This window comes from Rana temporaria, chromosome 12, assembly GCF_905171775.1.
Source record: "Rana temporaria chromosome 12, aRanTem1.1, whole genome shotgun sequence".
In the NCBI taxonomy this organism is placed as follows: Eukaryota; Metazoa; Chordata; class Amphibia; order Anura; family Ranidae; genus Rana; species Rana temporaria.
This window is the reverse complement of record NC_053500.1, coordinates 35,838,865-35,866,434: the sequence shown is the minus strand read 5'-3', so window position 1 is coordinate 35,866,434 and position 27,570 is coordinate 35,838,865. Positions and strand designations below refer to the sequence as shown.

The following is a 27,570-nucleotide window of genomic DNA, read 5'->3' as shown; positions in this document are numbered from 1 at the left end:
GGGGCAGGAGCTTCTGCATGCCGTACCTGAGTGTGGGGAGGTGCTGCACAGGTGTAATTTATAACTATGTGAGCGATCAATAGCAGCTCATTACAAACTGCCTTTAATGCAGCTTCTCTACTTGTTTGTTGCTAATATATACTGAAGTGCTGTGCTGAGAATTTATAGCCATTTTCCTGCTTCAAAGGAGCTTACAGTCTAATAACCTCATAGGAGGCCGTAAGCGCATTTATACAGGGTAGGGTGACCAGACATCCCCGGTTTCCGGGGACAGTCCCCGGATTGAGGACACTGTCCCCAGGACCAAGTCTGTCCTCGGTTTTGCCCCAGCCCCTGTTCAAATCCAAAGACAGTGGGCCAGATTCAGAAACGAGATACGACGGCGTATCTCCTGATACACTGTCGTATCTCTCAGTGCGGTCGGTCGTATCTATGCGCCTGATTCAGAGAATCAGTTACGCATAGATATCCCTAAGATCCGACTGGCGTAAGTGTCTTACACCGTCGTATGTTAGGCTGCATAATCACGCTGGCCGCTAGGTGGCACTTCCGTATAGTTACATGAAGAATATGCAAATGAGCTAGATACGCCGATTCAGAAACGTACGTCCCGCCGGTGATTTTTTTTACGTCGTTTACGTTCGGCTTTTTTCGGCGTATAGTTACCCCTGCTATATGAGGCGTAGCTAATGTTAAGTATGGCCGTCGTTCCCGCGCCGAGTTTTGAAATTTTTACGTTGTTTGTGTAAGTCGTTCGCGAATACGGCTGTACGTCATTTACGTTCACAACAAATCCAATACGTCCTTGCAAAATAATTTGGAGCAATGCACACTGGGATATTTTACGGACGGCGCATGCGCCGTTCAAAAAAAACTTGAAAAACGCGGAGTCAAGTAAAATTTAAATAAAACACGCCCCCAACGTCCCCATTTGAATTAGGCGGGCTTACGCTGGCCACACACACGTTACGCCACCGTAACTAAGGGCGCAAGTTCTTTCTGAATACAGAACTTGACCCCAAAGTTACAGCGGCGTAACGTATCTGAGATACGTTACGCCGGCAGATAGATAGACAAATCTATCTGAATCCGGCCCAGTCAGTGCAGAATTAAAAAACAAAAATTCTGAATTACACCCCCCTGCTCCGCCGCTCCTACTAGCCTAGGGGGTGTATCTGATGATATCCAATGATCATGTGCTGGTCGGAGCGGAGGGAATATTTCTTCAGTTTCGGGCCTATGCCCATTCAGCTCCGCTCGCATGTTCTTCTACCTTGGCTCAAATCCCGGCCAGCCGCCTGCCTGCTTATCTCCTGGTGGAGTGATCTTTCTTCGCTCCCAACCCTGTAGTAGCGGGGGTAAGACTTGAGAGGCTGTGAGGCGGGCGGCGGAGGCGACGGGCAGAGAGGTGCTGAGAGGTGCTGATTAAAAATAAAAATATGTCCCGGATTTATGCCCCATTCTTGGTGTCAGTGGGAGGATAATTCCCTAGCATCAGTGGTAGGAATAGCGCCCCATAGTAGGTTCCAATTACAGGAAATATGCCCCATTCTTGGTGTCAGTGGTAGGAATACCAAGGGCTGGATAAAGGGCAGCATTCAGCCCGGAGGCTGCAGTTTTGAAACCACTGGGTTAGCGTTACAATTTAATGTACAGTGTTGGTTAATAGGCAGTGGGCCGGATTCAGAAAGAAGATACGACGGCGTATCTCCTGATACGCCGTCGTATCTCTGAGTCCGGCCGTCGTATCTATGCGCCTGATTCATAGAATCAGGTTACGCATAGATATGCCTAAGATCCGACAGGTGTAAGTGACTTACACCGTCGGATCTTATGCTGCAATTCCAGGCCGGACGCTAGGTGGCGCTTCCATATCTTTTACCGGTCGAATATGCTAATGAGCATTTACGCCGATTCAGAAACGAACGACCGCCCAGCGCTTTTTTTTTTACGTCGTTTGCGTTCGGCTTTTTCTGGCGGAAAGTTAAGTGCGATGTATCCTATGTTAAGTATGGCCGTCGTTTCCGCGCCGAGTTTTGAATTTTTTACGTCGTTTGCGTAAGTCGTTTGCGAATACGGCCGGACGTAATTTAGGTTAACGTCGAAACCAATGACGTCCTTGCGACGTCATTTGGAGCAATGCACGATGGGAAAAATTTGCGGATGGCGCATGCGCTGTTCGATCGGCGCGGGGACGCGCCTGATTTAAATAGTACACTCCCCCTAGCCGCGGAATTTGAATTCCGCCGGGGGATTTACGTTACGCCGCCGCAACTTTAGAGGCAAGTGCTTTCTGAATAAAGCACTTGCCTCAAAAAATAGCGGCGGCGTAACGTAAATCAGATAGGTTACGTGGATCTAAAGATCCGCTAACCTATCTGAATCTAGCCCAGTCAGTGTATAAAAATAATTATTATATATAGATACAATACACTCCGTTCAAAGCTGAAGGACCATTCCTGGAAATCAAAGAGACTTAACAAAATCATTGGATGCCGCTATATCTGTCCAATAAGCATTGTACGCCATTATTACACAACAAGAGCCTTTCCTAATTGTCTGTGGTCGAGGGATCACACTGCAATAATTACAAAGCCTTTTTAAAATGTTAAAACTTACTATAAATCAGATGTATTTCAGGCCTGAAGAGTATTCTATCCTGTGACTGTTTATTTTTATAGCCATACCTTATAAAAGAAAAAACCCAGGCCTGGCTAAAAATAGGCTCTTATAATACAATCTTACATTTTAATTAGATTTTCTTTTCTCTTTATTTGATATTTTTCATCCAACCATAAATTGGCTCGTTATCTGCTGGGAACCCTAATGGGCTCCAAGCTAAATATTTTGACAGACCAGCATCTGCAACGCGTTGAACATGTGGTTGAGCTTGTCCTGTTACGTTATAACCTTTTATAATAATTAATGATGTTAATCCACATAAATAAAGTAGCTGAGATAGAAATATTTTCATATCTTCTTTTTTTTTTTATAAGCATGGTACTAGAAACTAGTATTTTTATAAGAAAGTAAGCAACATTTGCAGATCAAGGGGAAGATAAACTAAGGTACTGTATATCATAAAAAAACGCTTTTATTTATTTTATAAAGTACTTGTTAATTTTTTAATCTTGTTGCATCTCAATGCTGCTGTTCTCCGTTTAGCAGTCACATTGGCCCGGATTCACAAAGCACTTGCGCCAACGTATCTCCAGATACGCCGCGTAAGTGCAAATATGCGCCGTCGTATCTGTGCGCCGGACCCACAAACTAAGATACATCTAAAGACAGGCTTCATCCGACCGACGTAACTTGCCTACGCCGGCGTAGAGTGGGCGCATATTTACGCTGGACGCATGTGGCGCTCCCATTGATTTTCTATTCAAATATGCAAATGAGGGAGATACGGCGATTCACGAACGTACGTGTGCCCGACGCAGGCTACGCGATGTGCGCGTAAGTTGTACGTCTGGCGTAATGTTATGCCCCATAAAGGAGGTGTAACCCAGCAGCAGACATGGAAAGGTCTGCTCCAGTGAACACAACCCGGCGTATTTTATGTAGTTTATGTTGGACGTGAATATGGCTGGGCGTAGGTTACGTTCACGCCGTAGGCAGTGATCCGACGTTTCTTAGGCAGTTGTTCCGACGTGATTCTGAGCATGCGCACAGGGATGCGTCCACGGGACGGCGCATACTCCGTTCGTTATAAGTATCTGTCTGACACTCAGCCCATCATTTGTATGGGGTCGTGCCTCATTTGCATGGCTCACGCCCACTTCCACCTACGCCGACTTACGCCTGAGAAACCCAGCGCAGTTTTGGGAGCACTGGCTTTGTGAATTCAGTGCTTGCCTCTCTGCGCTGCGTCGGCGTAGCATATATTATTTGCGCTACGGCGGCGTAATGTGCGCCCGCTCTCTGTGAATCCGGGCCAATGTTTGCTTCAGCCATGGCTGTGTAATGTGCATTGGCATGGTCACTTGGGGTCTCCATTGGGAACGTGAAGGAACGCAGTTCTGGCACCTCCAGCACCGAATGTATGCAATGACAAGGGGTCCAGGGTCTATTGATGCTAGCTGCTGGGGGATCTATTGTTGCTGGAGAGGATCTTTTTTTTCCACTGCCTAGTGAATGATTCATTCCAGGGGGGGGAGATGTAAACATCAACATTGTATAGGCAGCAGTGGCGGCACAGGCACTGAATGACCTTGGCATTTAGTCATTCAGATATACTGAAGGTCAAGGTCATTCTCCACATGTACTACCACCGCTGCCTACTCATTGGTTATGTTTACATGGCCATAGCCCTGACTTCACTAGGCAGTGACGGTGCAACTGGCCATGTCTATTTATATGTTACACATGTAAACATTACCATAAATATTTCCGTGCCTACCTAGTAAAATATGGTCAAAAATGGATGGTACATACAGATGTTTCTTGTTTTGGCTTACGCAGCTACGGGGAATAATTGAATCCGACACAGCTGTGTGAATGGGCCCATAGCATACACTACTGCTGCATTCAGATCTGTATTAAACTATATGCAGTACAGATCTGAATGCACAATTATATACGCTCATGTACATGAGCTCTAATTTTAAGCACTTGATGGACAGAAATACAAATACTTTGGTAGGTAACCCAGCTCCCGTATTGAATGTTCTTTGAATTTAGCTGTTTGCTTAACCCCCTTAGCGGTATCCCTCAGTTGATTTTCTATGCTAAGATCGGTATCCCCGAGTCACGCTTGGGGTAGATGTGCAGAGCGTGCAGCGGCGCGTCTTACGTGCTCGCTGAATCCACAGACAAGTTACTCACCTTGTGCCTGGATCCTGTGATGCATCCCCACTGTGTGAGCGAGCGGGACCTCGCTCGATTCACAGTGTCCCCGTGTGCCGCCCATCTCCGTTCCCTGCGACGTTACGACGCACAAGGGCAGAGAACGGCGTCAAATTCAAAAAAGTAAACAAACACATTACATACAGTATACTGTAATCTTATAGATTACAGTACTGTATGTAAAAAATACACACCCCCCTTGTCCCTAGTGGTCTGCCCAGTGCCCTAAATGTTCTTTTATATAATAAAAACTGTTCTTTCTGACTGTAAACTGTAGATTGTCCATAGCAACCAAAAGTGTCCCTTTATGTCAAAAATGGTTTTAGAGCAGCTAGAAAACAGCGATAATAAATTATAATCACTTGCAGAATTGTGCGATAGCGATTTGTGGGGAAATTCGTCATAAAAAAATAAAAGTAATAACAGCGACAATTCTGCAACTGAGCACATTTCAGTGATTTTGAGTTGATTACATTATTGAATAATTTTTATTATAATTATATTATTATTTGTTATAATTATTTATAATTATTTATTATATTATAATTTATAATTTTGTTTTAAAAAAAAAATCATACCCGGGATGCCTACTAGACTCTTGTTTGGTCAGATTTAAATGAGTTATTCCTAAGAATTACAGGCCTACAGTATAAAACGCCAAACTTCCTAGCAAAATCATTGTACCGCTTTTGGTACGTAATTCCAGAGAGAATCATACCGCCAGGGAGGTTAATAACGCTGAATTAAGAAAAGGCTTCTGCCGCAAGTAGAGTTTCCCTTTAACCTCATTTAACAAAATCCAGCTTGTAATTTAATTTGTTTAGTGGTCTGTTGGATAATCTTTCATGACACATTTATGTCCCCCCCATCTTCCTAGGAACTAGGGATCTTAAAGGCTCCTGGGTATGGCCGTGAAGGGCACATAGTTCTCCCTCATATGAGAGTTTTATACTGCTTGTTCACGGATTCACGGGCCTGTGATCTTTGGCGGTGGTTGAACTTTGATGTGGATCATGTGTCAGGGAGGAGAACTCACTGAGGGGGACATATGCTTTTCATATATAACATTAAGGCCAGGCCTGGAATTCGAACCTTATTGTCAAATGAAAGTAGAGAACACAACATGATATGAACTAAAGAGATTTTGTGAGATTGCATACCATTGAACTACAACTCCCAGCATTCACTGACAGCTAAGAAACTTCTGTCAGGCTTAACGTACTGTAGATGTAAACACAAAGTGGATTACATTTAGCTTGCTAAAGCACCGTCTCAGTGCTGCAGATCTCCTCCAGCCTCCTTTATCCACTTTCCGTCTGTTACGGAACCATGAACCAGACGTACAACAAGAGATAAGTGAAAATAAGAAGGCTTTATTGAAAATCAAGCTGTAAAGCAAAAGTCCAACGGATGGTGAAACCAGAGGTCAGGAACCAGAAGGGTAGTCAGACGAAGCCAGGATCAGGAACCAGCAGGGAAGTCAGACGAAGCCAGGATCAGAACCAGAAGCAGCATCAGTCTTAGAAGCATGTGCACACAGGAGGACCAAGCAAGGAACTGAAGTCACAGACCTCCTATATATGTGAGCCAGGCATCCAGCTCCTCCCAGTGGGAAGGAGGAGCCGCAGGGTGGGAGGCTACAAGAGACCTAGAAACCAAGATGGCCGCCAGCACATGTCAAACGAAGGAGACAGGAGAGAGGTAAGACCATGACAGTACCTCCCCCTCAAGGGCCCCTCCTCCGCGGTGCAAAAAACGGTTTCTGAGGGAAGCGTGCGTGGAAGGCTCGGAGCAAGGCAGGAGCATGGACATCTGCGGAGGGAACCCAGGAACGCTCCTCAGGGCCATAACCACGCCAGTGGACCAAAAACTGCACCCGACCGCGGACCAGGCGTGAGTCCAGGATATTGCTCACCTCATACTCCTCGTGATTGCCCACTTGGACCGGACGAGGCCGAGGAACCGAGGAAGTGAAGCGATTGCACACCAGTGGCTTCAACAGGGAGACATGAAACACGTTGGAGATCCGCATGCCAGGAGGAAGCGCAAGGGCATAGGCTACCGGGTTTACCCTGCGAAGCACTCGGAAGGGACCAACAAAGCGAGGAGCCAGCTTGGGAGTGGGCACTCGAAGGTTGAGGTTGCGAGTGGACAACCATACACGGTCTCCGACCTGGTAGGAAGGAGCAGGCGCTCGTCTGCGATCAGCCTGGAGTTTCTGGCGCTGCGCAGAGACCTCAAGGGACCTCTGGATCTGTACCCAAGAAGCACGTAGAGCAGAAAGGTGATCCTCCACAGCCGGAATATCCTGGGGAGAGAATGCCTCCGGTAACACGGCAGGTTGGAACCCATAATTGGCCATGAAGGGAGACGTCCCAGAGGAAGAGTTCACAGCCGTGTTCCTGGCAAACTCAGCCCAAGGCAGGAGGTCAACCCAATTGTCCTGGTGATCGGAGACATAGCAACGAAGGAATTGCTCCAAGGCCTGATTGGATCGTTCTGCGGCCCCATTGGACTGAGGGTGGTAGGCCGAGGAGAAGGAGAGATGAATCCCCAACTGGGAGCAAAAGGCGCGCCAGAACCTGGACACAAACTGACTCCCCCGATCCGACACTATCTCCTTGGGCAAACCGTGCAACCGGAAGACCTCCCGAGCAAAAATCGTGGCCAACTCTTGTGCAGAGGGTAACTTCTTGAGAGGAACACAGTGGCACATTTTGGAAAACCGATCCACAATCATGAGAATGACCGTATGGCCTCGGGATGCAGGGAGGTCCACAATGAAATCCATCCCCAGGTGTGACCATGGGCGCTCCCCGGTGGCTATGGGTTGCAGCAGGCCCAACGGAAGGTGCCGAGGGGACTTACTTTGGGCACAAACGGAGCATGCCGCTACATATGCGGCGATGTCGGAACGTAGGGAAGGCCACCAGAACAGACGTGAAACAGCCCAGGACAGCTGATTCTTACCAGGATGCCCCGCGGTCTTGGAGTTATGGTAGGTTCGCAACAACCGAGTGCGCAACTCCTCAGGCACAAAACATCTGCCGTTGGGTGTCCCAGAAGGAGCACCAGACTGAGCCGCCAAAATCTGCTCACCAAGGGGAGAGGTCAGGCTGGTGCGAATGGCGGCCAGGATCTGATTCGGAGGTATGACCGAAGTCGGTATAGATTCCTCCCTGGACAGCTCGGAGTACTGCCGTGATAAGGCATCCGCCCTGATGTTCTTGGAACCAGGTAGGTAGGAGACCACGTAATTAAAACGTGACAAGAACAGAGCCCATCTGGCCTGACGTGGTGTCAATCTCTTGGCCTCAGAAAGGTAGGTCAGATTCTTGTGGTCCGTCAGGATGAGAACCGGAACCACCGAGCCCTCGAGCAAGTGCCTCCACTCTTTGAGAGCCTGCACTATGGCCAATAACTCCCTGTCACCAATCTGATAGTTGCACTCCGCGGGTGACAGTTTCCGGGAGTAAAACCCACAAGGAAGCAGCGGACCCTCTGGTGTCCTACGCTGAGACAGAAGGGCGCCTACTCCCGTCTCGGACGCGTCCACCTCGAGGACAAAGGGCAACCCAGGGTTGGGATGAGACAGAATCGGAGCTGACACAAAGGCGGATTTTAGGGCCTCAAAAGCCCGGATGGCCTCGAGCGGCCAGACCTGGGAATTACTGCCCTTCCTGGTCAGATCCGTGAGAGGCTTGGCCAGCATGGAGAAGTCCCTGATGAACTTCCGATAATAATTGGCGAAGCCCAAAAAGCGCTGCAGGGAACGAAGACCACTGGGCTGGGGCCACTGTAAGACAGCCGAGACCTTCTCAGGATCCATGGAGAACCCCTCAGCAGAAATGATGTAACCTAGGAAGGTTACCTGGGATCGGTGAAATTCGCATTTCTCAAGCTTACCGAACAGCTTGTTCTCTCGTAACCGTTGCAACACTCGTTTGACATCCAGAATGTGGGCCTCCATGGATTCAGAATATACCAAGATGTCATCCAAATAGACCACCACACACTGCTGCAACAGGTCACGGAAAACATCGTTGATGAATTCCTGAAAGACTGCGGGCGCATTGCACAACCCAAAGGGCATAACCAAGGATTCATAATGACCGGTCCTGGTGTTAAACGCGGTCTTCCACTCATCGCCCGCCTTGATCCTTACCAGGTTATATGCCGCCCTCAGGTCGAGTTTGGTAAAGACCGTGGCCCCTTTCAGGCGATCGAACAGCTCAGAAATCAAGGGTATCGGGTAAGCGTTCTTGATCGTGATGCGATTGAGACCCCTGTAATCGATGCAAGGCCTCAACTCACCGCCCTTCTTTTTCACAAAGAAAAATCCAGCCCCTGCCGGGGACGAGGATTTGCGAATGTGACCACGGGACAGCGCCTCCATCACGTACTCCTCCATGGCCTCATTCTCCGCAACCGACAGTGGATAGACCCTGCCGCGAGGAGGAACGGCACCAGGTTGTAACTTTATGGCACAATCATAGGGGCGGTGCGGAGGTAGGGCAACTGCGCGTACCTTATCGAATACATCCCGGTACTCCTCGTATTCAGGAGGCAACAGAGAGTCCGAGGAAGTACACAGCAACTTGACAGGCCCATGGATGCACTTAGCCCCACACTGTGGTGACCATGAGAGGATCTCGGCCGATCTCCAGTCGAAAGTCGGATTATGCTTCTGGAGCCAGGGGTACCCCAAGACCACCGAGTAGTGTGGAGACGAAATAACTTGGAAGCAGACCGACTCTCTGTGAGCGACACCAATGGCTATCCCCACTGGAAGGGTCTCATGAGTCACGTGTGACGGCTGGAGGGGTCTGCCGTCTATCGCCTCTAGAGCCAGCGGGGAACCTCGAGCCTGTAGAGGAATGGAATTGGCGGCAGCGAACTCACTATCAATGAAAAAACCACCAGCACCAGAGTCCACCAACGCCTGGGTCGTCACCGAGCCCCCGACCCAGGAGAGGACAACAGTGATCAGTGGTTTATCAACACGGGAAACCGGGGACGAGGAGACTCCACCCAAGATCTGCCCCCGACAGGATCTCAGGTGCGAGCGTTTCCCGGACGGTTCGGACATGCCAACCGAAAATGCCCACCGAGACCACAGTACATGCATCGGCCCTCGCGTCTCCGGAGTACCCTCTCCCCCTCGGACAGGCGAGCAAACCCCAGCTGCATGGGTTCACCCCCAGACAAGTCAACACCAGGAGGCGTGGGAGGAGAGGGAGGCACGGGTGGGACAGCAAAAGTAGGCGCCAAACTGTTAGGAGGCCTCCGCAGGCGCTCCTTAAAGGAAGGTCTCTCCCTGAGTCTGGTGTCAATCAAAATCAGGAAAGAAATAAGAGCCTCGAGCTCCACTGGTAGGTCCTTGGCTGCAACCTCATCCTTCAAAGCATCCGAGAGACCATGAGAGAAAGCAGCGACCAGAGCCTCATTATTCCAACCTACCTCTGCTGCCAGGGTACGAAACTCAATGGCGTATTCGGCTACGGATCGTGAACCCTGTCTGACGGACATAAGGAGCTTCGCAGCAGAGGCGGCGCGAGCCGGCACATCGAATACCTTCCGAAGAGAAGCAACAAAACCGGAAAACTCGGCAACCACCGGATTGTTGTTCTCCCATAAAGGGCTGGCCCAGGCCAAGGCCTTGTCCGAGAGCAGCGAGATCAAGAAGCCCACCTTTGATCTCTCAGTGGGAAAGGCATGTGGCAGCAACTCGAAATAAATGCCCACTTGGTTAAGGAAACCTCGGCACTGAGTTGGCTCTCCCCCAAATCGTTGTGGAAGGGGGGCAGAACCGGACATACCCCGAAACACCGCAGGCGCAACATCAGGTGTCGGGGTAGACTCTGGCGCAACAACCGGAGCGGCAGTAGGAGCGGGCCCAGGAGCGACAACCGACCCATCGGCAACGGGAGCGACATGAGCCGTGCGTTCAAGCAGGGTTTGCAACGCCACGGCGAACTGACCCAACAGGGACTCCAGCTGATCAAGTCTGGCAACCAGCGTGGGTAGCGAGGATGGCTCTGTACCGTCAAAATTCATGGCTTGGTCCTAATGTTACGGAACCATGAACCAGACGTACAACAAGAGATAAGTGAAAATAAGAAGGCTTTATTGAAAATCAAGCTGTAAAGCAAAAGTCCAACGGATGGTGAAACCAGAGGTCAGGAACCAGAAGGGTAGTCAGACGAAGCCAGGATCAGGAACCAGCAGGGAAGTCAGACGAAGCCAGGATCAGAACCAGAAGCAGCATCAGTCTTAGAAGCATGTGCACACAGGAGGACCAAGCAAGGAACTGAAGTCACAGACCTCCTATATATGTGAGCCAGGCATCCAGCTCCTCCCAGTGGGAAGGAGGAGCCGCAGGGTGGGAGGCTACAAGAGACCTAGAAACCAAGATGGCCGCCAGCACATGTCAAACGAAGGAGACAGGAGAGAGGTAAGACCATGACACCGTCATCATGTACTCACTTCAATGTCAGCTGCACAGCCTTGCTGTCAGGGCCGCTGATAGAAATCATGGGGCCCCGTACAGCCTACCTGACGAGGCCCCCTTCAGCTCCACCCCTTGTCCCTCCTTCAGCCCCACCCTGGCTCCACCCCCGGCCCCTCCCCAGATGCCATATTGTGCTGCAGACAGTGCCACACATTCCATGCCGCCTGCCAATGCTGTAATGTGCTGCAGACAATGCCACCCATGACGCTAATGCCATAAAACATGTGCTGACAGTGACACCCATGCCGCCAATGCCATATTGTGCTGTAGACAGTGCTCACTATGCCACCAATGGCATAATGCCATTGGCAGCATGGGTGGCACTGTCTCTGCAGGCAGCACATGCGTTATGGCATTAGCGTTATGGGTGGCACTGTCTGCAGCACATTACAGCATTGGCAGTATGGGTGGCATTGTCTCTGCATGCAGCACATGCATTATGGCCCATAACGCATGTGCTACCTGCAGACAGTGCCACCCATGAGGCCAATGCCATATTGTGCTGCAGACACTGCCACCCATGCTCCCAATGGTATTATTCTACTGGCAGCATGGGTGGCACTGTCTCTGCAGGCAGCACATGCGTTATGACATTAGCGGCATGGGTGGCACTGTCTGCAGCACATTAATCGGAATCACTCCGCGGCGCCAGGAGGTGACGTCACTACAGAGGACTTGCTGGCCGGGACTTGAGCCAGCATGTCATGAGGAGCGGGCGCGGATGAGGTATCCTTCCGCGCCCGAAATACGAGAAATAGTCCCTCCACTGCCGCGGCTGCCACTGTCGCCACTTAAGTATTAACAAAGCAAATAAAAAAATAAAATAAAACTTAAAATGTACGGGCGGGCGGGGTATTTGCTTTTGGGGGGCGGTTAAATGGCTGTTTGGCTGGTCGGTCATTTTTTTTTTGTTCAGGTTGCCGGGCCCCCCTGCTGGCCGGGCCCGGTACAACTGGGCCAGTTGTACTGGCCTATCAGCGACCCTGCTTGCTGTTAACCGACTTTATGATAGTGACAAAGTGGACCAAGCATGAACAATTTGTGTTGGCACAGCTACTTGTAGTCTCCATCAGGGGAGCATGTGACAGGGTCATAACACGTGACTAAGGCATTAAAGATGATGTCTCCTGGACTACATGGTCACCACACCCACGCCAACGTGTTAACAGTAAATATCCAAAACAAGACACAAAGTTCTAACACATAACACAATGTGGAGTTTAATGGCCATAATAGCTGCCGTTTATTAACCATATAAATAACAAAATCCTATTCAAGCACAATACCAATTGGGTCCAAGGTTCTTTGAAGGAACTTTACATAAAAAACTGTATCTGCCTGAATCCATAAAGTAGGCCTTCAGCCACATCACACTGACTTGGAGATAATTGCACAATTAACCCCAGATACAGACATGAAATCAACAACCAGGTCACTGACCCTTAACCATGCATAAAAAGGGGCACTGCATCTAAGACGGATCCCTACCCAACTTACCTTCAAGGGCCTTGCAAGCCTACTGCCTCATACACACGACCGGGATTCCCGAAGCGAAAAGATCCGTCGGAAATCCCAGGGGGGGAAAACTGAGCACCTGCTCAGTGACTTCTCCCCCATACACACGAGAGGTTTTCCCGTCGGGAAAACTCAGATGAGAGCTTTGGCCGGGAATCCCGACCGTGTGTATGCTCCATTGCAGTTTTTCCTATAGGAAAACTGCCAAAAACTGCCGGGAAAAAGTCAGCCGGGAATCCCAGCTGGAAAAAAGAGAGCAGGTTCCTTTTTTTTGGTCTGGTGGTTTTTGGGCCGTTTTCCCGTCGGAATAACTGAGAGGAGCATATACACGGCCCGGATTCCTGGCAAAAATCTCTCCTCGCAGTTTTCCCGTCGGGAAACCCGGCCGTGTACGAGGCTAGCCAGTTTCCAGGGCACCAATAAAGGCATGACCCTGCTGCCTTTAAAGTCTTCATAACCTGAAGGTGGGATGGATCTTTGGATGTCTTCCAACTGAAGACTACTTTACTTCTCCTCAACCCCCTACCTCTCGGCTCCCCCAATCAGATAAGTATAACCTTCTTATAAAACTGTATAAACACTCAGTTTGCCAAAACCCTTTAATACCAATCATGTATGTCCTGTATGTATTCTTCTGCCTTTTTTTTATGGGCCTACCTGAAGAGTATTTGGGAGACAGCTGTCACTGCATAATACTGTACAAAGTGCCTGACCTAGGACCTTCATGGTAGGATAACCAGGGATTTATTTATGGCCCCTTTAACCCTCCACTTGCTTTAAGACACACTCTTTAACACATGCGGTTTCATGTATTGCCATGTGTGGTGTTAAGGCAGCTTGTTGTGTTTAATTGGGCACTAAACAACACCTGCACTGTTTTGGGGAACACATTGGACATAATGTACTATACCATACATAGAATTCACTACTATGGCGTGTGGTATGCTATAGTGCATGTGCATTTGGTTCTTCTGTAGTTATACTGTAGGTTGAGGTGCCATGTTATTGATTTAATGCCTGTGGCTGCTGGCATGTCTGCCGGTTGGCTGTAGATGAAGGGGTGAATGGTTGAGCAGACAGGTTAGAGCAGCCATTCTCATTTAGGGATCTGTGGAACCCTAAGATTCATCTAGAGTTTGTTAGAGGTTCATTGAGCTATGGCTGACTGACCTCCCATCTGACAGGGCCAACTCCTTTTGGCAGTGCCAGTCACATGTCACCAATTATCTTTTTCACTGTCTGTAAAGGTGGCATTCTGACCAGCACTTTAGTGGGGGGGCATTCTTCCCACTGACCACCAATGTAAAGGGCATTTTTCCAATGACCCCAAATTTTTTTTTTTTAGAAGAGGTTCCTTGAGACCTGAAAAATATTTTAAGGCTTCCTCTGGGTTAAAAAGATTAAGAAAAGAGGGGTTAGAGGCTTCTGCACCTCTACTGATGAGCCAGCTTCAGCCTCTTCCTCACTGCTCCCCACCTCTCCTCTTAATGTTTTCTAAAGTTTTAAAGGACGGGAGTGCTTTGTAGTCAAATTAGTTTATTTTTGTTAAGGATTTCGAGCAATTTTCCACACACAGTAATTTGTAGATTGCTGGTGGATCATAGCCTTGATTTAATTCACACATTTGTGAAATGTGGAAATGTTTTAGGATGTATTTGAATGGCAGTTCATAGAATGGCATCTGACTTGTCAGTATATGTGTATGTGATACTGTGGCCCCATTGCGTCAGGCATCAGTTTGCAATGTCAACACAGGGAAAGTGACAGGTCAATTAGTCAGAAGTCTATTTACTAAACATCTGTAATTACTTGACAAATAATCTTTACTGATGATCTGCAATCCTGACCACCCATGATATAATGACTTGTTCTGTGGCATCATTGGGGTCCCATATTACTATAAATTTCTCATCTCTTTCTTAAAAAATATGTAAAGACAAGCTGTAGTCCATAAATCACACAGTACAGCGCTAAGAATTAATAAAAAGTCCCAATGTTGAGAAAATATGACATCTCAAAAAAAAGTCCAACAGGTGTAGGTCCACACAAAGGAATGTGCTGGAAGGAATCCGTTATCAAGAAGGAAAAGTTCACATTGACTCTTACCCCAATGAGTGGAATAATCGCTACTAGCAATAATTGCATGTAAAATGCGTCAGGCATCGATCAATCAACTTGAATACATTTTTTCTGCCAATACATGGTTCGAATCTCGGCCATTTCCTGCTGAACCTGCTAAAATTCGAACTGTCTATGGCCGGCTTAAGTCTACCAGGCTCCACATAAAACCTTATATCTTTTTTCTGTAGAGTGTTTTTTTTTATTAGCTTGCTAACAATGTTGGAATGCCAGAATATAGATGATCTTACTCTTGCCATGTCAATGTATCATCAGTGATGTGCCAGAAAGTGACAAGTAGACGGAGGACTCTTCCCAATTATAGAGAAAGTTTGACATGTCAGGTCAAATAATGTGGCATTTGAGATAGTTCAGAGCTCCAATGACTTTTTTTATACATCAAAGCAAATTTGTACTTCTGGAAGCTGGACCTTGTGGAAGATGAGCTGTTTGGCAATTTGTCTTTCCCATGCGGCAAAGCAATGAGCTTGGGTTACTGACCTGAAGATTATTTATTTAAAGGATCAGTCCATCAAACAGTGATATTTTGGTTGGACTGGTAGAATGACTTAGCCCTTGACCTCTTATGCCTCGTACACACGATCTGGCTTTTGCCGACCAAACTCACATCGGAATTCCGACGGAATTCCATTGAAGGAAAAGAGAACATGTTCTCTATTTAACTCTGATGGAATTCCTCCGACTTTCCGATGGAAAAACTCAGATGGGAATACACACGGTCGGGATTTCCGATGGAAAAAGGCCGTCTGACTTTTTTCACGTGTGTACGAGGCATTAGTAGTGTTTGGTGGAGAGCTTTCGTAGTTTCCAACACCGTTCTTGGTCAAGTGAGGGTGATAAATATTCTCATTTATCTTTATATTTATCTGCACTTGTAACATAAATTCTCTGTAACATGAATAAATCCAACAGGGACAGTAGGATATCCTATCGTCTCTAGGATCTCAAGCGCTACTTCCCAAAGAGATGTGAAAAAGTGTTGGTTGCTTTAATTTCTCAGTATGTGCCAAATATAATTCATAATTATTAACTGTATTGCAATTTTGAAGTGAAAAACCACACTGTTGCTGATCACAACTCAAAAAAATGTTTTATGCTGGTCAGTAAAAAAGCCCTGGAGTCCTGGTCATGTGTTATAAATGTAAGAAAAGCACTAAAAATGCCTCATCAATGATCTTGGAATCGACATTTTATATTAATTTGTCAATGTTAGAATAAAATAAAACAGCTAACGCATTTTAAAGATTATAGAACTTCCTTGGTGTGCAGCCCGCTGCTATTGTTCCCGATTGAACAGTATACGTTTCAGTAAAATCCTGTTGGATCTACTTACTTCAAGCCTAGACTACATTCTCATGGGGACTAAAGCCTGTATAACGTGAGCCGGCTATTTTTTACGCATCTCTAAACTCTATGTGCTGAGTGCCGACAGCCCATTCCAGTCCATTAGGGTGCAGCGGCTGCTCGTCGCAATGTGAGTGCAGGTAAGTGGTCCCAGCCTGTATACAATATACTGTACAAGCCTCAGTGCCCTATACATGAGTTATTTTACAGCGTATAAAGCCTGAATAAACCAGATTTCCTGAACCCTCAAAATGCATTGGATTTGTTTTCATTCAAACATTAACTCATTAAAATCTTCTTAGGACTCTATGATCATTAGAGAGATGCTCTTACAGTTTTTCCCACTGTATGCTGGGATGCTTTGCTACATGAAAGCAGCCTCACAAAACCTAGATAACACCAATAGAACATCTAATGAAGCCTTTCTCAGCCAGGGTTCCATGAAACCCTAGGGTTCCTTCAAAGGTTGTTAGGGATTCCTTGAGCAATGGGCAATTTTTGACTCTCAAGCCCTGTACACACGACCGGGAATCCCGTCAGGAAAAAAACGTTGGTTTTCCTGAAAGGATTCCTGGCAAGCTTTTCTTGCAAAGCCGTGCATACAGACGGCCATTCAATAGAACCGCAGTTCTTTTGAATGGCAAGAACGCGGCGATGTCATCGACTAAGATGAGCCGGCGCTCGTCACATTCAATGCCCTCGCCGCCATCTTGCTACAGCCCACACAATACCGTGTATGCTACCGTGAATGCATCGAAGGCTTATCGAGCATGCACGGGTTTACCTTCGGACAGGTAAGCATACAGACAACCGGTTTTCTCGACAGGAAACACTCTGCCAGGAAACCAGACGAGAAAATAGAGAGCAGGGTTCACAATTTTACCGTCGGGATTCCCTGCTGTTTTCCTGATGGGAAAACTGCTAGGGAGCATACACATGGCCAGGATTACCTGGCCAAATTCTCTCCTGGCAGTTTTCCTGCCGGGAAAACCAGTCGTGTGTACAAGGCTTTAGACAAGAAAAAACTCACACCAATGATCTTTTTTTTAGCTACCTGTAAGGGAGAGCATTCTTCCCAGTGACCACAAATGTGGGGAGGATTCCTTCCACTGACCAAAAATGACCACCCATGACGCATTCTTCACAATGACCACAATAACCAGAGCAGCATTTGATTGCTTGGGTCTGTTCTGGGCTCTGAAGGCTGCAAGTTTGATTGCTTCCCCGTCTTTGGGAGTCTTCCAGAATATAGTGTGTGGGAGATCAGACAAACAGTCTGAATATTTATGCAGCCTCAGCAAATCCCTAGGAGATGGTGCCCAGATAGTGGCTGGGAGGGAGTATAAATAGCTTGGAGCCTTTCAGTGCAAGGTTCTTCCCCGGGAGGAAAGGTTCTCAGCCAGAAGGGCTGCTGACCTTCCTGGCAGTCCAGCTGAAGATTCTGCTTCTCATTGAGGTCTCAGCTAATAATAGCTGGGGGACCTATCCTACTATTTTGGCGCTAAGAGAGCTGGGTTCTACTGGGGGTCCAGTCTGAAATTTTCAGAGGAGATTGTCTGCCTGGGTCTGGAGGGAGGCATTTAATTCCCAGGGACATGTGAGTACAGAATGCAAGAGGAATTCTAGTGACTGCTGCCGCTGTTAACCTCTGGTGCGCTAACATTAAGGCTTGCCTGGCCTGCAACAATGCTAATGGTGTCCCAGTGCTGTCCACTTCATATTCTACTGCGTAAACTCTTGGAGCCAGCCGCACATAATTATGGAAAGTTATATGTTGAAATCCTGAATACGGAATTCTAGTGCTAGTTGCTATTTTTCATTCAGTACACGGTTTAATCAGATTTTAGCGGAGCTGGCCTTTCATAGATGAAAATTGGAATTTAATAAACAATTGGTTACTTGTGGAAACCAAGGACATTCATTTAATCGTCATTAGCAGAATCCGTGCAACAACTTGCCAAGACTTATGCCTTTTTATGGGAGCTTCTTCCATTTTTCGTGACAAGGGAACAAACCCATCCAGGAGCAAAATCTGGAACTGTCCCCAGAAATGTGCAATTTTTCTAAAATCCTTTTTTTTTGTCGTGTGTACTACATCGGGATTCGATATGCATTGCTGTGTATGAATCCATTACTTGAAATAGTAGCAGCATACCAGCATGTGATTCCGTATTATATGCATTCTATGTATTCCTAACATTGTTGCAAGTAACCCATGCTACAACCACATCTGTAACAACTACCCCCCGATGTTCTTACTAACCAATTGTGACTTGTCAGCCATGAAGGGTCACTGCACATGAGGAAACACTCAGCAACTGTATACATACATCTAATATTCCAATTACACTGCCTAATTGAAATAGCTGAATTAACGACAAGGACCTTCCATTAATAATAGACAACCTGGACACAAAACACCTGATCATTATAGCGAGAGCAAGTGTCCTTGGTAGCATTCTGTAGCATTTTGTATATTTTTAGGAGAGGTCACCTTACCATTGTATATAGCGATAAGTACCTGGGTGAGGTGGGGAATCTGTTCTAGACAGATATTGAATTTCCACCCAATGTAAACATTCTATCAGTTTGTGCTTTTTCTATAAACAGCCAAATCTTGAGTAGTTATAGTGATTGATACATGATGTGTAAGAGAATTCTATTGTTTATAATACCGGACATACCATGCTTTATCATTGAGCAAGTGTAGGGTGATGCAAAGCGCCTTGTATAAGAATATGTTGGGCTGCAGAGACCACTTAAAAAGAAACATATACTGCCCTATGTAAGAAAATTGAACTCCTTGTCATTACATGTTTAATTATATTTTTTAAAGGAGTGAATCTGACATTCACCAAGCAATCACTGCAGGTAAATCTTCCAAATGCATGTGTTTTGTTAAAGGAACAGTCACTGCTTTATAAATGTATCCCATAGAGTATTCACAGTAATGCCGCGTACACACGACCAGGTTTTTGCCCGGCCAAATCACATCGGAATTCCATCGAAAAAAAATAGAACATGTTCTATATCTAAACTCTGATGGAATTCATCGGAATTACCAATGAAAAAACTCAGATGGGGCTATGCACGATTGGAAAATACGATGGAAAAAGTCAGATCGTGTGTACGGGGCATTAGAACACATTTTAAGCTATTATTGTTGTGTTTCCCTTAAAGCATCATGGCAAATATATATATATATATATATATATATATATATATATATATATATATATATTAGCATATCTCTGGAATACATGCATGTAACAGGTGCAGTCTACTTTCTCCACTGCGGGTGGCGCTCTCCTGTAGCGGCACTATTGTTGGAGAGGATGTCAAGAGGAACAGGGTTCCTCTATGGTTTTCTAGGTCACTAGGAGAGCTCCCGGGACAGTTACCAGCGGAGAGCTCACGATCGCTGCTTGTGATTGGGAGCTTTCCAATCATGTGACAGCCAATCACAGCAGTCACATTTTCATAAACCCCATCTCCCAGAATCCTAAACCCCTTAAAGGGCCATGAAACACTGGCTCCAAGAGGTTGATATCAGAGTTTATCTACACTTTAAATGAATTGGTGCAATGCAAAACAACAGGTTCACTTTAATGATGGCTCATTCAGTAGCTTGCATTTTCTTTCCTTTCCTCACCACTTCTTTCAGCCCCTGGGAACTGTGTATGGACCACAATTTGGCAGGATCAGTTGAACCTATTGAACTGATAACAATATGAGACAAAAAAAAAAGACCACCAGTATGCCAATTCAAGTGCTGGCTACTTATAGGGGCAGAACCACAAAGAAATTACTCCAGCGTATCTACTGATTTGACGGCGTAATTTCAAAATTCCCGCGTCGTATCTTTGTTTTGAATCCTCAAAACAAGATACGACGGCATCTGGGTTAGATCCGACAGGTGTACGTCTTCGTACGCCTTCGGATCTTAGATGCAATTTTTCGGCCTCCGCTAGGTGGCGTACCCGTTGTAATCCGCGTCAAGTATGCAAATTAGCTATTTCCGACGATCCACGAACGTACGTTCGCCGTCGCATTTGTTTACATCGTTTCCGTTCGGCTTTTTCCAGCGTATAGTTAAAGCTGCTATGTAGTGGCATACTCAATGTTAAGTATGGCCGTCGTTCCCGCGTCTAATTTTGAAAATTTTACGTCGTTTGCGTAAGTCGTTCGTGAATGGGGCTGGACACCATTTACGTACACGACAAAAACAATGACGTCATTTGGAGCAATGCACCCTGGGAGTTTTGACGGACGGGGCATGCGCAGTTCGTTCGACGCGGGGACGCACTTCATTTAATGAAATACGCCCCCTACTCGCCGCATTCGAATTCCGCGCCCTTACGCCGCGAGAAATACACTACGCCGACGTAACTTACGGCGCGAATTCTTTCTGGATTCAAACCAAAGCCACGTAAGTTACGGCGGCATAACGTATCTCAGATACTCTGCGCCGGTGCAGATCTTTGAGGATCTGCCCCTCAGTCTTTACTGGCAACAATAACCTGCAACAATTTGTTTGTTCCAAAGCCTAGGCCTTAGTGATTAGGATTTATTGAATTTCTCACTCTTTTGCAAATGGATCTAAATTATGGTGGAAGGTATGACACCATCATTTCGTTTACCGGGAGAAAGATGGGAACCCATAATTTTTGAAAAGCTGATTTCACAAAGAATTCCCATAATATATTTGTGACCTATCTAGTATTTGGGGACAGGATGTGGGTCAGTTAGCTGTGGGCTCAGCCTGCCCATTTACCTGTGCATAATATATTTGTTTTCAGAAACTTTATGAGGTCAAATCTTTGGTTACAAAAGAGACAACACATGCATGCATAGGGTTATTGTAGGAATAGCTTAACAATCACATAGCATGCACTGGGATTAATCCTCATTTAATCATGTGCAACATCTGTATCCATTTGGATTAAAGGTGCAGCCCTGGGCCCTAGGCCTTTGGACTCCCAGCAATGTGAGTTATTAAGAATAATACATACATACAATAAGCACAGGTGGCCAATGACATATGTAACAACATCTGTGCTCTAATGAAGATGCTATGAAGATGTTTCTATAGATGGGTGGGGGTGATGGGAAAGGATATTGGAAACCACTGCTCTAAAAAAGTCATTTGCCAGTATTTATTATCATGCTGAGTGTGGAAAAAGAGCAGCTTGATTATTGGAAAACTGTCCTTTTCTCTCATGGCAAATTAGTCTTCTTTATTAGGAGTCTCAATCACTGAAAGACAGTCTCTCGAGCTGCTATGCCCTCGTCCTAATTGGAAGGTCATTTAATTCTTACAAAGAATAGTTTGTAGGTCTTGCAGCTGTGCCTTGTTTATCTATGGGCTTTTCTATCTTAGTTTTCACATTGTTTCCCTCCGGAGCTGCATAGATTAGACTAAATATACACTATTTGGCCAAAAACTTGACCATCACACCTAGGCTACATGAGCTTGTCGGACACCCCATTTCCAAACTATAGGCATTAATATAAACCCCCCCTCTCTTCCCTTTACAGTCATAACAGTCTCCAAAGTTTTTCACAAAATTTTGGAGTGTGTCAGCCAAAAGAACTGTTGCCACGTACACACGTAAAAAGGCCTTCTGTGAGATGTGTTCCCTATCTCTAGTCTAACAGGGTTAATTCATTGTTATATATGCCACAAGTTTTGAGATCTGTTAGACTAGAGTTTGGAAACACTGGCCCGGATTCAGAGAGCAATTGCACCTGCGTAACCATAGTTACGCAGCGCAATTGCTTACTTGCGCCGGCGTAACGAATGCTCCTGATTCAGGAACCTCGTTACGCCGACTGCAGCCTAAGATATGCGTGGCATAAGGCTCTTATGCCCGCATATCTTAGGCTGCATTCTTGCGATGGCCGCTAGGTGGCGTTCCCGTTGTGCTCAGCGTATAGTATGCAAATTGCATACTAACGCCGATTCACAACGTTACGCGAGCCCTGCGTTTACGTCGTTTGCGTACGGCGGTTTTCGCGTAAGGCTGCCCCTGCTATTAGCAGGGGCAGCCAATGTTACGTATACCCGTGGTTCCCGCGTCGCGAAATTTGAACTTTACGTATTTTGCGTAAGTGATTTGTGAATGGCGCTGGACGCCATTCACGTTCACTTTGAAGCAAATGACGTCCTTGCGACGTCATTTGCCGCAATGCACGTCGGGAAAGTTTCCCGACGGAGCATGCGCTCTACGATCGGCGCGGGAACGCGCCTAATTTAAATGATTCCCGCCGGGCATTTTGCCGGAGCGCCCATGCAATTTACGGAGCTACTGCTCCGTGAATCGCGGGTAGCGCAGAAAATTTGCGGGGGGGCAGGGCAAAAAGCCCTGCGCCTACGTAAAAAATGTGCATATCTTACTGAATCTACCCCTCTGTATACAAAAGGGTCTGTATGAGGCAATGTGGCTCCTACATATAAGTTTATTCAACTAAACCTGTTGAAACAGTGTATAGGTGCCAATGACATCACGCCATAAACCAGAAGTCTGTGGGCCTCCATTTTCTGTTAGCCATTCTTAATGCACTTGCTTGTATCCCGATATGCACCAGTAATAGCACATTGTAAAAGTTGAGTTTTGATTTTTGGGCTATCATTTTATTATAAACTATTTTATATAAACAGAGCGAGCACTATATATGTTATCCTTCTTAGATCTTCCCATACACTTTTAGGCCACGGTCACATATGTGCGAATTGGATGTCATCCAATTTGCATGACATGTGAGTGTAACCGGCACTCAATGGAGCCAATTCACACGTGGCCACGGTCCGCATTCCAAAGAGGCCCTGTGCGTGTTTGGGCCGGTTCAGGTGCAAATACAGACAAAAATTTAGACCTGATTTGCACCTGAACCGATAAACAGGAACGCACCGGACCCCATGCTGGGAACCCCAGCCGCACATGTGAACCTGGCCTAATTGGGGTTTTCCAGAGTATGAAGATAAAGTATACCCCTATGAAGTCGAGGGGAACAGCATTCCTGGCATACCAGACCTGACTTAAAGCGGTGGTTCACCCTGCAGAACAACATTGTAGCATACAATTCGGCATTGTAGCGCGAGCTACAGTATGCCGGTCTTAATTTTTTTATCGCCGTACTCACAGTGTAATCGTACATAGTAGATTCCGTCTGCCGCAGGGAATGGGCGTTCCTTTCAAGAGGGAGGGTGATTGACGGCCGGCTCTGGCGCGTCACGCTCCCCGAAGACAGCCGGAGTAGGTAGCCTATTTCGGCTATTTCCGGAGAAGCGTGACGCGCCAGAGCCGGCCGTCAATCACCTTCCGTCTGGATTGGAACGCCCATTCCCCGTGGGCAGTCGGAATCTACGATGTACGATTACACTGTGAGTACGGCGATAAAAAAATTAAGACCGGCATACTGTAGCTCGCGCTACAATGCCGAATTTTAGGCTAGAAGAAAAAAAAAATTGTTTTTTTATTTTATAGGGTGAACCCCCGCTTTAAAGAGAAAGTGCATTAGACCTGATGATTATTAAGTCTAACTAGAAGGTGAGAGTGTTGGCATATTGGTGGTGGGATCTGCTCCATCAGGCCCCATACACACGACCGAGTTTCTCGGCAGAATTCAGCCAGAAACTCGATCGGAGCTGGATTCTGCCGAGAAACTCGGTCGTGTGTACACTTTTCAGCGAGGAAGCCGACGAGGAACACGTCGGGCCTAATAGAGAACATGTTCTCTATTTCCTCGTTGTTCAGTGAGGAAAGTCGGCCCGCCGAGATCCTCGGCGGCTTCCACACTGAACTCGACGAGGAACTCGATGTGTTTGGCACGTCGAGTTCCTCGGACGTGTGTACGGGGCCTAAGAGTTGAAGTGATGCACATACACTCATAGAAAGGACGCAGTATTTTCAGGACAAGTGGTGGAAAATAATAATGGACATGCACTTTAATATTTGAAGGACTTTTATGTTTTTGGGATGCACATGATTGTTTAAAAATGTGATTTGTGTTACCGCATAAGTGGATTTTGGAAGACCTGTTTGGGTTAGATGTGGATCTGATGTAGAATTCTCTTTCACAGGTGGTGGTCTCAGTGGGGGGCATCGATAATTTCAAAAAGCTATACACATGATCGGGATTTCCAACGGGAAAAAGTCAGTTTGAAATTCCGACGGGAACATTGAGAACCAGCTCTCAATCTATTTCTGTCGGAATTCCCGACAGAAAAAGTCAGATGGAGCATACACACGGTCCGAATTCCCGACCAAAAGCTCCCATCTGACCTTTTTTGTCGGGAATTTCGACCGTGTGTACGGGGCTTTAGATAAGCACCTGAATGACCACAACATACAATGTAATACTGACATAAAATCACACACATAGGTTGGACTTGATGGACTTTTTTCAACCTTGCCTACTATGTAACTATGTAACTATGTTTGAGATTTTCACTGATGATAAAGGTATATACTGTAGTTTGTTATAAATTTGAATTTAGTTAATATTATACTGTGAGACACTTTGTAATATATCATTAAATAGTAAAAAAAAATTGCTGGTTGTCAAGGATGAGCTCTGGGATATTTTTGTATTGTATGTTTCTTATGGAAGACATGTTGGTCAATGGTATCCATTGTCTTTCGCTCAGTTGTTCTTGATCACTGACGCTGAATGCGTCATGCCTTTGGTTAACAACAGGGAAAGACCATTCAGTTCACCCAGTAGGACCACCAGCTCACCCAGTCACAAAGGCCACCAGAGTTGCACTAAATTGCCCTATAGGTTGCCACTTAAATGCCATATAATTGTGTAGCTGGATTGAAGTTATAACTTGTATAATTATGTGTCTTTTCAGCTGTTGGTGGGTGCAGAGGACTGCCCGACAAAACAATACACCACAGGCGGAGAGTGCTGCAGGGCCTGCGGAGCTGGAGAGGGTGTCATACAGGAATGTGGGGTGAACCAGACTGTCTGTGAATCCTGTCTGGACAGTGAGTAGCTTCAATCTAATTGTCTGCTTATTAGAAGATTTACAGATGCCATAGCTGCCTTTTGGGATTGGTATATAAATGACACATGACATTTTAGCATCAGCTCCTACCATAATAGCTGATGGAAAAGCCATCATACAATGGGGCTGATTTGCAATGATTCAGATGAATACATTTTATTTTGTTTACAGCCATTCTCTAGGGGGTTTAGGTTGCTCTTTGCATCTGTGTTGGAAATGTTCTATTGTTACTTTGAATAGTATATGCTGCCTATTAAATTTCTTATCATTCTGATTGGTGCTATTTAGTGGCGGATCTACCAGGATGAGGGATTTTTGCTGCTTCCAGATATACCGCCCAACCACTCTCTATTAAAGCTGAACTTTGGGGAAATGTAAAAGAATACCCCTACAGTGGAGATTCCCATGCACTGCAAGGGTTAAATGCCCACTTTTGCCTAGGGTCAGTGGCGTATCGCGGGGGGTGCGAGGGGGGGCCACCGCCCCGGGCGCAAAATTTAAAGGGGCACTGTCACGAGTGTGGAGAGGAGGGAGTGCCAACAACAGATGGGACATATGCATGATGTCACCACTCCAGGCTTTACCAGTCATTATGAAGCACGCTCTCCTCTTCCCTACAGCCACTGCTGTCTCACACAGTGGATCATGTGACCAGACTGGAGCTAAGCTGAAAATAGGCAAGTCCATGGGTCAGGCGCAAATTACTTGCCTCGCCCCAGGCGCTGATAACCCACGCTACGCCACTGCCTAGGGCAGTGATGGCGAACCTTGGCACCCCAGATGTTTTGGAACTACATTTCCCATGATGCTCAAATACACTGCAGAGTGCATAAGCATCATGGGAAATGTAGTTCCAAAACATCTGGGGTGCCAAGGTTCGCCATCACTGGCCTAGGGTATCAGTAAAAAGCACATATACTTATCTCATGCTTCTTCCATGCAACCTTGGGTGCTTCACGTGGTGACAGCTGTAAGGTTGTCACATACAAAGCAGGACCATCAATCTTGCATTGGAAGTGAGGACACTAAGGGCCCGCCCCCAAGGCCAGAGCCTCGTGTCAGTGGAGCAAAGGATAAGGTAGGAGAAAGTGCCTTTTTATGGTATCCTTGGTAAAAGGTACATTTACAAATTTTTGTGTGACTGCGCTTTAAATACTAAAGCCCTGTACACATGATCGGTTTGTCCGATGAAAACAGACTGATGGACCGTTTTCATCCGACAAACCAATCGTGTGTGGGCCCCATCGGTTTGTTTTCCATCGGTGAAAAAAAATAGAACGGCCCAGATTCACATACATTGGCGCATATTTATGCCGGCGTAGCGTATCGAATATACGCTACGCCAAAGCAGCGCACAGAGGCAAGCACAGTATTCACAAAGCACTCGCCCCCAGTCGCTGTTAAAGATACGCTGGGTTTCCTCAGAGTAAGCCAGCGTAGGTGGAAGTGGGCGTGAGCCATGTTAATGAGGCGTGACACCATGTAAATGAAGGACTGAGCGTCATAAAGTTACGAATAACGTACGGCGCATGCGCCGTCCCGTGGACGCATCCCAGTGCGCATGCTCAGAATCACGTCGAAACAACTGCCTAAGATACGTCGAATCACTGTCTACGACGTGAACGTAACCTACGCCTAGCCCTATTCACGTACTACGTAAACTACGTAAAATACCACGGCTGTGTTCCCTGGTTCATACCTTTGCATGACTTGCGCCTCCTATATGGGGAATAACTTCACGCCGGACGTAGGACTTACGCAAAGCGCGTATATTATGCACCGGGCGCAAGAACATTCGTGAATCGGCGTATCTCCCTCATTTGCATAGGTGAATAGGAAATCAATGGGAGTACCACTTGCGGCCAGCGTAAATATGCACCAACGATACGCCGGCGTAGAAAAGTTACGTCGGTCGGATGAAGCCTATTTTTAGGCGTATCTAGTTTTGTGGGCACGGCGCACAGATACGACGGCGCATACTTACCCTTACGCGGCATATGTCGAGAATGAGTGAATCCGGGCCAACATGTTTTAAAATTTTCCTATGGATAAAAAACCGATAGAAAAAAAACATCGTCTGTGTGGAAGTCCATCGGTCAAAAATCCACGCATGCTCAGAATCAAGTCGACGCATGCTCGGAAGCATTTAACTTCAATTTTCTCGGCGCGTCGTAGTGTTTTACATCACCGCGTTGGACTGTCG

General features: G+C 46.6%; 1 protein-coding gene across 1 annotated transcript in view; it reads left to right on the top strand.

Annotated features, from left to right (window-relative positions):
• NGFR (nerve growth factor receptor) overlaps positions 1–27,570 on the top strand; it is a 129,089-nt gene that overhangs the window by 30,143 nt on the left and 71,376 nt on the right. The window contains exon 2 of the mRNA XM_040331145.1: positions 25,212–25,347. Coding sequence (XP_040187079.1) covers positions 25,212–25,347 — 136 coding nt within the window. The remainder of the gene's footprint in view (positions 1–25,211; positions 25,348–27,570) is intronic.